Here is a 10,623-nt window from a genome sequence, read left to right as displayed (position 1 = left end):
CTAGTTAAAATAGTAAATAGCTCGGAATGCGTACATAAGAGCCAAAAAAATCGTTAACCGTAGAGTCTTAGATATCTAAGCGTTTAAGACGTAGCAACGTCATGAGATGTTAACCGCCTGTTTGGTTTACTGCCCAACTCGGACGTTTTTGGCGTTGGGAATTCAAAAATTTCGAATCCGAGCTCCGATTTAATTCGCAAGCGGCCACCTCTCTGAACCTACTCTTTTGTAAGGGTGAAATATATTGGAATTGGAGTGGTGCTGACCGATTTTATTGAGGTTTCGGATTTGGTTAAGCACAAACACTACAACTCCGCGCACTTCGTTTCCATCTTCGCGCATTACCAAAATGGGGATGTACGTGCGAACTTCTCGAGCGCAAGGCGCAGCCCAGAAGCTTCGTATGTATTCGAAGTTAGAGAATCAATCAAGCTGGTCGATGCACGGCTCGGAATCAGAGAGGAGTCCTACGTCGCGTGACGCGAATTCTGTGGCACGACGTGACAGTAGCGCGACTCAGGGAAACCTGGTGGACTTTATGCAGTCATTCGTGAGCTCTAAGGCGACAGTTGTCGACCATAATCAAAATCTCGATGCGCAGCGTGAAGCAAGGGCTCGAGAGTTGGAGAAGTTACTCTCGCTGGAAAAGTTTCAGCAGGCTAAGAGCGAGGAGAACAAAGCCTTGATCCAAGAGACCAGACGGAAAAAGCTCTCGGAGCAATTGCAAATGGCAGCTCGGCAAGGGCAGACGAAAGATCAGATACTTGAGCAAGATGATGGTACACTACAGAAGCAGGCCGAGGCTAAACCGTCGCCATTGGCGGAGCTGTTTTATGGACTGCACAAGGCTGCGGAGGCTAGAGAAAGACAACGGCAGAGAGCAGCAGAGTTGAAAGCCCAGAGGACACTAGGGAATACGCAGTCGCATGTGCAACGGAGTCTTGATCCAGTGGATATTAAGAAAATCGTTGAATCTATTCCCGTGTCGAAAGCGTCGAAATGCAAACATGACAAGAAACCGGCCGTTGTTAGCATTGGACAAGAGTATGCTCTGGAGAAAAATAAGACCGCTGTCGAGGCTGGAGCTAAGAGTCAACAAAGGAAGGCAGGCGGCCAACAGAGAATTGTTTCTAACGTTCCGAACACCGAACTTCCTAAGTCTGGGTATGTGGATCTCGTTGATGAGCAGCGGCTATACCACTCCCGCCTGTCCTTGCAAGAAGTGCAGAAGCGGCTACCACTTGGACACAAATTGATTAGGGTCCAACTCGAGGATTCCAGGGGACGAGGAAGTTTGATGGTAGTAAGAATTATCAGGAAGAAGAACTCCGAAATGTCAGTTACGGAGCGTGGTCAGTTGGTGGCTACGGTGAACGCGTAGGTGTTGCGATTGCATAGACGGATTATGATGATTGTCTTGGGAATTCTGGTACACGCTGTAAGATACAGATGGTGTGTGTGTCATGTGGCGTACGTGTTTGTTTTGACTCGGATATTTCAATTGGATTGCTGGATATATATTGATAGATATTTCTTATACCAATGAAACGCTTATGTGTGCATAGCATATTTTGTAGTTGTGATATACATATTTTACCCTCGGATCATAATGCCAATCGTTGAGCGTTGTGTAGACGATGCAAGTGACTTAAAAGTTGGAGGAATTCCATACTACAAATAATGTCAGGAGCAACTCCACTGGAAAATCTCATCGGAACGTTATAGCGCCGCATGCCATCTGTTGTCTCGACGCCTGCGATCACCACGGGTATCACAGCAACATTTCCACGTGGGCATGGGAATTACAATACATGACTTCCCCGATGAGACGATCCTGGCCGTGTTCTCCTGGCTCGGATCACACTGTTTCCTGAACGTGTCCCAAGTGTGTTCACGATGGCACCAGTTGACTCGCGTTGACCATATTCTCGCGAGACATATTAGGAATCACTTATGTGAAACTCTGCAAGAGCGGGAGTATCTGGATATTATTTGCGATGAGTATGCACTGTAGCGGATTGTTTCTGATGTCCTGCTGTGGCTAATACATCTATTACTACAGTGACAGCGTGTCGACAGAATCCACGACTTGGCCCAAATTCGCCCTCCGGGGAAGTTGGCCATATTACCTCTATCTATACATGTTGCGACGAAAGCTCGTTGCCATGGAGCTATATCCGAAATATCGTATTAACTGCAGCGACATGACTCGAGCTCACCCACATTTCGAGTGCTCTACTTTCTCCGCTGACGGTACACTCTACGTCGCTGTGTACCGTGACGGCAGGACGTTACCGACACCGTTGCGAATTATTCGTGTGTACAATTTAGCAGAAAGTTTCCCGAAACTGTCCCATTCGTTCGTATTCACCGCTGACACGGATCGCGCAGCAACTGACGTTGTGCTATCCAGAGACGTTCAGTCTCTGGCTATAGCATTCAACATTGGCTACGTCGAGGTCTACAAGCTCAGACTAGCAGGATATAAGTGTGCATTCGCCCAGTCACCGAATCGGTCACAGACATCTACGCCCCAGGAAGATATGACTTCGTCAATATGCGAAAGAGTGTACAGTAAGCAGTTTCCGTCTTCGATTCACTCGCTTGCCGTGTCGTCGGGCGTTGAAATGCTGGTTCTGGGGTGTCGCAGACTAGGTGGGCTCACTATCATCAATCTGTCGTCCGGCGTAGAGCTCGATGTGCCACATTACCGACTTGACCTTGAAATAGGTTTGCAAGCCAAGGACGAGGCGCTATGTCTTCGAGGCTGGAATGAAACGATTGTGATGCGGAGTTTTGACGAAGAGGCGTGGGGTGAAAAGGAGAGTATATGGAGTTATTTTGAAGAGGTTCTTAACAATATGGAGTCGACATGTGTGCAACTGGAGGAAGCGGTCAGTTTGGCCCGGAGGCAATTTTTTGTTGGCACAAAGATATCTAGGGAAGGTAACACAAATTGGCAGTTGGGAAATGAGGAAGAGGAATGGGAAGGCAATGGCGCAGCAAATGACAATGTCAGTGACATCGAAGACGAGCTAAACGCAGATGCTGCTGATGCTGAAGCAGGTGGAGCGACCTGGTCTGATTCGACGCCGCACAATGCGTCTGCTGCGACATGGCCAATTACCTTTAATCATGAGAATAGTTCTTCAGAGAACCTAGCAAATGCCGCATATGGAGTTAGCGACGCACCCACAGACACTAGTGAAGAAGTTAGTGAAACTGAATTTGAATTACCTACGACTGAGAACCATCAAGTGCGTTTGTATTACATGCCTGATGACGACGAGGACGACTTCCCTAACAATGAAGGACTTATACGTGACGCAGACGAAGAAGACGTTAGAGCATCCAAGATCCTCGCCAGATGTCGCGGAGCCTACAGAGTGACCTTGAATGACGATACCAGTCGTCTATTAGTTGCGCAACCTGGTACTCTTCGGTTGTATTCGCTGGGAAATGACTATTTAAATGGCATATCGTCTTATTGCCGTACGCGGACAGATAACGAGGACCTTTCTGTTATGAATCGATACATGAATCTCATCATTGAAAAGGAGCTAAAAGATCGCAGAGAACCGATGATGTCTAGACAGTTCGGGATAGATTTGTTGTATAAGCCCGTAATTGACATGTGCTTCATGAACTCATCCGGTATTGTCGTGGAATACCCTGATGAGATTGTTGTGTACGAACTATCACCAGTACCAACACCTTGCATTAATCTGAGAATCAATCCAATAGGTGAAATAAAAGCGGAGGTTTAGTGTAATGTCTATTTTGGGTGTATATTGGGCGTTATTTCGGAATCAGGGCATCTGGATGTATATTAATGCCACTGGCAACAAATTTACACAATAATTTACATGGGACGTGTATACTGTTGTGAGTTTGAATTATTCTATACTAAACCAGAAAATGCGTTATACCGAACTTTTAACATCCTACTTATATATACACTATAAATACAAGTATTCCTTACTGATTGCCACGCTTCTGCTTTTTGAGATTCCTCACATTCTTGCCTGATTTAGAGTCTGCATTGTTAGATGCACGCTTCCGTTTTCCATCGGCTTTACCATTTGACTTTGTACCATTCTTTGCGTTCCTGCTTGTCTTGTTGAATATAACCGCCGGCTTCTCTAATTCTCCCTTGATCTCATTTTGTTCTTCGCCTTCCTTCTTGGCCGTGTTATTTCTGGCTTTGACCTCTCTTGCTTGACGACGCTTTACGACCTCGATGTTTTCGATCGCAAATTCGACAACCAGACGGCGCTTGCGAAAGTCCTCTGAATTCTTGATGGCCTCTCCTTTCTTGACATACTTCGCCTTGGATTTTTCTTCATCCTGAGCCCCAACTACTACAGGGTCTGCTATCGCAAATTCCTGTTGTAACTGTACCAGATCCTTGGGCCCGATTTCTCGAGCGTTTAACCATCTCAAGCCCATCAACGCCAATCGATGCGATGAGTACTCAATGAACCCATAGCCTCGAGATCGCCCGGATCCAGCCTTTTTGTCCTCGACAATGATCTTGACTTGTTTCACGACACCATACTTTTTCTTGCGCGATTTGACACCACGCTCCTCGTCGTAAGAATGCGACCGTTCAAGCTCTTCCTTGCTGAGCGATTGGCGCGTCCCGGCTTGCACTTCCTCAGCAAAGGAGACTACTGCACGACGTGCGAGTAATTTGAGCTGCGCGGCAGTCATGCTTCGCGGAATATTTCTTACAGCGAGACGTGTGAGACTGAGATGGAGGGACGGATTCGAGCGTAGTTGCTGACGACGGATCGCAAGCGATTGCTGTCGAATATCCATATCGGATTTTGACATCAGCTGACCGAGTGCAGAATCAGGCGCGATACGACCTTCGTTAAGGAGAAACACATGCCGCTTGTCTTTCTTGCCCATTGGGTTCTTTCCAGCTGCATCGAGTCGTTTCTGAGCTCCGTCTTCAGCAAGCTTCTCTGCCTTCGTGCGGTCAACAGCGGCAGTGATAGACAAAATTCTGTCATCCAGAACATATCGTCGGTCGACGTCGTCGACAATTAGTATCGACGACTCAGAGACTTGCTTCGGCGCATCGGCAATGCAAGTCTGGTACACTTCCTTATCTCTGAAACAAACAAAGCCTGTGCCTCGCGGCTGATGGGTTTCCTTGTCCTCTACAGGAAGTGCATAGCGCACGGACCCAAAGTTGGTCGTAAAATGCTCTCTTAATGACTCTGATGTAGTGGCATATGAGAGATTGCGGATGAAGACTGTGGTGTCGTTATTGGTATCTTTGAAATTCTTGATAGAAGCCAACTTCTTCGACGCCGGCGTGATGGATACAGAGTCGCCATCCTCTTCGTCATCGTCGTCATCTTCGTCATCTTCGTCACCTTCGTCATCTTCGTCATCTTCGTCATCTTCGTCATCTTCGTCATCTTCGTCAACTTCTTCACTTTTGTCCTCAGACTTGACGGAGACAGTATAGTCATCTGCATCTTTTACGGAGAAATCATCCTCGTCTTCGGACTTCACAGAAACGTCATCTTCATCATCCTTTATGCTAACATCACTGTCGCTTTCCTTCTCTTCCGATTCCTCTTCACTCTCATCACCGTCAGAAATATCAAGCCTTTCCTTTCCAAGCTCAAGACCACTCTCAAGATGATTTCGCCACGTATCTTTCTCTACGGCAAAATCGACAGCAACTTGCCGTCCTTCAATCCTCATCCCATTCGCCTCTTTTATCGCACGTTCTGCTGATGTCCGCTTCCGCATGGTGACAAAGGCAAATCCCGACATGCGACCACCTTTTTTTCTCGGAATTAGGGCCTCCGTAACTTTGCCGTACCGACTGAACAGGTTGGTCAACTCTTCCGGATCTCGTACTGACCAGGGTAAATTTCGAATAATGAGACGTGGTCGTCGTTTAACCTTGTCACCTTCAATATTTGTAGCAGATTCATTGGCAGGCGCATCGTTTTTTTCCTCGCCAGGTCCGCCACGATGTCGTCGTTTTGCGAGATCAACTCGCAATGTTCGTCCATCAAATTTCAATGCGCGAGACTCTTCAAGCGCTTTCTTCGCGTCGGATGCGAGCGCAAATGTCACGAATCCAAATCCTTTTGACTGTTTTGTCTCACGGTCTGTAACCACAACACTGTGTTTGACAGGACATATCTGCGAGAAAAAATCCGACAGTGAATCAGAAGTTGCCGAAAAGGGTAGTGAGCGAACGAAAAGTGTTGTGTTCTCGATGGCCGCAGACATTTCCGGCATTGCCGTATTATGTTCTACTGTCGCCATTGAATTTGGCTATAAAACCAGTCCCACGAACGTGGATATAGCAATGTCAATATATCGACTATGTAGTAAGATGAAGTAGTTTGATAGTAGCAACGTTCTCGAGTGCGCTACAAATTTTTGCGATTGGGAGTTTAAAGTTTTCGGGCTTAAACTTCCAAGGAGGCTTGGTCTATGTACATCCGGTCAGCGTCTAGGTAGGTTTATTCCATGGACAAAATACAATAATTAATATATACAAAAATGAGCGAAAGTGACTATACAATATTATACAATTAAGACTCGTGTGCCTTGCGTAGTTTTTCCAGTTCTGCCATTACGCCGGAAAATGTTGTAGGAATCTCCCCCACTTGATCTCTATGCTGACTCTGACTATGCTCCGTCAAGCTTCTATTTTCGTTCGTTGATTCGTCTTCTGAAATCAATATGTCAGTGTCGATAATAGGTGTCTCCATGGCGTTATTTGATAACAAAGGACGGGCCGGCTTCTTCCCTTTATTTACGCCCGACTTTTGTTGGAAAGACTTTGGCAATCGACTTGTCGCCTTTCTCCGCACAACAAACGGCTCTGTAATCGCAACTCGAAACCTTCGAACCTAGTAGATTATCAGCATCTGAGTACCGTCAAATTCAGAAGATATACCTTTGCATCACCCCAACCTCCGATATCTGAGATAGTTTTCCCTCCGTCATTAACAGCGTTCTTCAAGCTGCCAAATGTGCTTATTAGACTTGCTGCATCATTCTTGTTAACACCACGGATTGAAGTCAACAAGTCTACAATTCGAATTGAATAATCTTCCTTTTGGGACACTTGAATTGCTGTGGGTGGTGCTGACTTGAGAGCCCCGAAAAGTGATATATAGTGTCCTGCTTCTTGTGCACTAAACAAAGCCTGTCAGTGTCGCTAAAAGCATACATCACGAAACGTAAATACAGACCTCCAAGACAGGATGACGGCTAAGTTATTAACCACGCCAGTCTTTGTGAGCTCCTTAATCGATTCTTCGTGATTTTCCTGACCTATCGTGAGCGAGATGTGCCTCGCATTGTATTACATACTATGTACTCACAATATCGACAACTGTTAAGAGTATTCGTACACGGAAGTTCTTGGCCATCTTGGTGATTCTGTTGTAGATGTATTCTGGATGCAAACCTGTTACAGCGTAAGTGTACATATCACCTAGCCATCGAAAAATAGACACACGGTGATATTTTAGACTATAAGACGCGTATTAGTGATTTTCTCTACAACATATTATACACGCACGCAGGCTACCTGAGAAAAAGTATTGCTATTGTCGGATCTACGAGATAATCTGGAACTATATCTCCGTATTCCCATGGCACGTTTCTAATATAATTCAGCACTGGATTCCCTTTCTATACACTAGCAATTAGTATCTTATAAATCAAAAATGTAAATATGTATATGCAAAGAAAGACACGGCTTACTTGACGTGGACTGACTACTATGGACCCCAAGGAGCTTGACGCATTGGGTACCTTCCTAGGGACTGGTTGCTGCAGAGTTACAGCCTGTACTGATGGATTCCTACTTTGATTTGGTCGTGAAGATGACTGTGCAGTTGCTGTCCTCGACGCGGTCGCGTAAGATGCAGAGACTACAGGTGGCTGCGAGTTCGAGCTCATCTGCCTTTGAGCGGTGCTCGTCTGCCTAGCCTGCAACTCGATGCGCTCCAATGCCTGTAAATCTGTGTCGTCAAATGAGAAGTCGTCCATCTCAATAATCTATTTCCGCAATGGACCCGGGTAATAGTCATAGATATTGATTGTAATTTATATCTGCCGCTAATATGGACATCTCAACTACTGGCTTGAGTAGTGATGGCCAATATCTAGTATCAGCACGTGACAGATGGTTACCGTAGTAACGAATGTTTGTCCGCATGGAGCCTTAACTTGCTGCCACGCCCGATACGCCAATTCAGCGATTTCTCGACCTTATCGTTCCGCCGCTCACCAATATGACCTGTCTCAGACACACATTGGATGCGGCGTTATTTTAATTGGGCGATATGACAATGGTGGTACCGCGGAAGAGTTACATGTCAAAAGAGGAATTACGTAAGTACAACTGCATCGAGCGATGCTAATGTTGGATCAGCACAAAGCTCATTGTACAGGGCGCTATTTGTCGCAATTAGAGAATCCATCCTCGGTGGCTCTTGCTCATTATAATCCAAGCTATTCCAACGACAGACTACTTCACCAAAGTTCATCAACATCTCTTGGTATGAAATCCCTCACGAACAGTGCTCGGAGAAAGAGCCCAACCCGGCAATTTACTGGAAAGGCAAGGACCGAAATTACTGACTACGAGCGGTTCGGAAATTCAAATGACGGATTGACTTATGAGTCCCTGGAAGGTCACATGGGCATGCGATTCTCTAATCCTTCACGTCATTCGCATACGCGAGTGAAGAGTGCCCCTAATGATACTGATAGCACCTACAGCAGCAGTCGGGGCAGTAGCGAATATGGTCAACTTTACAATCTCACGCCCCATCCGGATCCTATTGCCAAAAAGCCCCTCCCAATAATACATTTTCCCAAAGATCATCCGTACTACCAAGGCGAGCCGCCCAACACAGCAGTCTCAAATCTTGACCCTCGAGTTAATACCCCGTCGAATAGAAATACTTGTGCTCAATGCCACAAGTCGCTTTCTTCGACCAAGATGATTCTCAAAGCATTGGGTAATAAATATCATCCGCAATGCTTTCAATGCAGTCACTGTTCGCTATCACTGGAGCATGCAGCATTCTATCCACATGAAGGAAAGGTCTACTGTCATCTTGATTATCACGAATTGTTTTCACCTAGGTGCAAGCATTGTCAGACTCCGATTGAGGATGAGGTCATTACAGCCATGGGCTCGACGTATCATGTTGGTCATTTCTTTTGCGCTGGTTGCAGTAAGGTACTTCATACTAGAAAACTGAATCCATTATTACGGACTAACGTATGAAAGCCATTTTCGTCAACGGAGTCTTATCATGCTCGCGATAACTACGCCTGGTGCCATAACTGTTTCACGAACAAGTTCTTAATCAAGTGCTGGAAATGTGAAAAAACCATACCAGAAGGAGACGTGATCATAAAGGTGCTCGGTAGGGATTGGTGCTCAGCCTGTTTTAGCTGTGAGGTAAGTTTACGTATATGTTATTGCCCCAAAATGTGTGTTTAATCGAGCAGTACAGGAATGCACCACACCGTTTGGTGATGATGGATTCATCTTACGAGATGATGGGACGCTTGTTTGCGTAGGCTGTGAAGAGGAGCAATTGAAGCGTTATGTCTATAGCCTATAGATTTACATCAGAGCTACATATTCATGTTGTTTATTTTTGCATACTAAAATTGTCATGAAGGAGTTCTGCGGTTCAGTTTGGGGAATTTCCGCTACGTGGTATTGTATTCCCACTGGTAGCGGTGGTTCATTTTGAGGGCCTTTATAATTAGATAACGCGGTATATGTCCGAGCTTATGAGTATGAATGTCTATGTTGTTACAACAGAGTGTCCGCTCCAGTTTGAGTTGTATAAAGAATGATGTGAAGACTACAATATGTAATACGGGCAATCTTTCGCTGTTCTAACTGCCTCTTCTATTGGCAGGTTCGCCGGGTCGTGTCCAAAAGGCATGAGTGGCCCCGTTTTCGATGTACCCAACACTGAAGGGTTGTCCACCTTGAAAATGCTAGTATTCTATTGGGCCATACATTCTTCTAATACCTTGGGAGTGGTTACAACAAACAGTGAACTTCTGCTCTGGAATTCGATGAAGTGCTGCAGTTAAAACGCTTTTGAAATTCGTTTGAGGCATTTAGACACTGGTTTAGCGTAGATCTGGAAGGGACGGTTCACGAATATCCCTTTGCACATTTGTAGACCGACAACATCATGATCGCGCGAAGACGTCAAGACGGATGTTGATATAAGCGTTACGGATTTCCCATGGATATTCCTTGCGAATTAACATTTGCAGAACCTATTCCACTCTTATGCACTCGTCGGAATGCGAGGAACTAAATCGACGTCTCTTGTGTAGCCTATAGGGTAACAATGGTTTTCCTGTTAAAGCTAAGCGGGGCATATACATCTATGTACACAATATTGATGACATTATGAGCCGGATCTAAGAGACCAAGCATACGATCTGCGGGTTTGTGAGCAAGGTTTGTGAATTCTAGACAGGAGATCCTTGCAAAATGAGCTTGGCCGGGTACCTTGCCTGACTGGGACTGCGGGTTTGGGAAATAACCTGTATAACCGAGGCTTTTGTGTCGTCGACTCACTC

At 45.7% G+C, this 10,623-nt stretch overlaps 5 protein-coding genes across 5 annotated transcripts; 3 read left to right on the top strand and 2 right to left on the bottom strand.

Annotated features, from left to right (window-relative positions):
• The first annotated feature begins 111 nt into the window (after positions 1–111).
• Positions 112–1,603, top strand: V1508DRAFT_421795 (uncharacterized protein). Its single transcript, XM_066940929.1, has 2 exons — positions 112–228; positions 280–1,603. The coding sequence occupies exon 2, from the start codon at positions 350–352 to the stop codon at positions 1,379–1,381; it is 1,032 nt and encodes a 343-aa protein (XP_066794426.1). The 5' UTR covers positions 112–228; positions 280–349; the 3' UTR covers positions 1,382–1,603.
• Positions 1,604–1,735: 132 nt separating this feature from the next.
• V1508DRAFT_421793 (uncharacterized protein) lies at positions 1,736–3,977 on the top strand. Its single transcript, XM_066940928.1, has 2 exons — positions 1,736–2,001; positions 2,063–3,977. The coding sequence occupies exons 1-2, from the start codon at positions 1,796–1,798 to the stop codon at positions 3,765–3,767; spliced, it is 1,911 nt and encodes a 636-aa protein (XP_066794425.1). The 5' UTR covers positions 1,736–1,795; the 3' UTR covers positions 3,768–3,977.
• V1508DRAFT_421792 (uncharacterized protein) lies at positions 3,883–6,382 on the bottom strand. The gene has a single exon (XM_066940927.1). The coding sequence runs from the start codon at positions 6,298–6,300 to the stop codon at positions 3,979–3,981; it is 2,322 nt and encodes a 773-aa protein (XP_066794424.1). The 5' UTR covers positions 6,301–6,382; the 3' UTR covers positions 3,883–3,978.
• Positions 6,383–6,483: 101 nt separating this feature from the next.
• Positions 6,484–8,538, bottom strand: V1508DRAFT_421789 (restriction endonuclease type II-like protein). The gene is made up of 7 exons (XM_066940926.1): positions 7,756–8,538; positions 7,580–7,683; positions 7,508–7,521; positions 7,371–7,456; positions 7,239–7,315; positions 6,941–7,181; positions 6,484–6,893 (listed from the first exon to the last, which is right to left on the bottom strand). The coding sequence occupies exons 1-7, from the start codon at positions 8,041–8,043 to the stop codon at positions 6,573–6,575; spliced, it is 1,131 nt and encodes a 376-aa protein (XP_066794423.1). The 5' UTR covers positions 8,044–8,538; the 3' UTR covers positions 6,484–6,572.
• Positions 8,539–8,557: 19 nt separating this feature from the next.
• On the top strand, positions 8,558–9,591 carry V1508DRAFT_405524 (uncharacterized protein; the record flags this gene model as incomplete). Its single annotated transcript, XM_066938702.1, has 3 exons — positions 8,558–9,244; positions 9,296–9,469; positions 9,520–9,591. 3 exons carry the CDS (start codon positions 8,558–8,560, stop codon positions 9,589–9,591), a joined length of 933 nt encoding a protein of 310 aa, XP_066794422.1.
• Positions 9,592–10,623: the final 1,032 nt, after the last annotated feature.

The sequence above is a fragment of the Lipomyces doorenjongii genome, assembly GCF_038497915.1.
Source record: "Lipomyces doorenjongii strain NRRL Y-27504 unplaced genomic scaffold V1508scaffold_45, whole genome shotgun sequence".
NCBI lineage: Eukaryota > Fungi > Ascomycota > Lipomycetes > Lipomycetales > Lipomycetaceae > Lipomyces > Lipomyces doorenjongii.
Note: the sequence above shows the minus strand (reverse complement) of the source record. Positions and strands in the feature narration are given on the sequence as shown.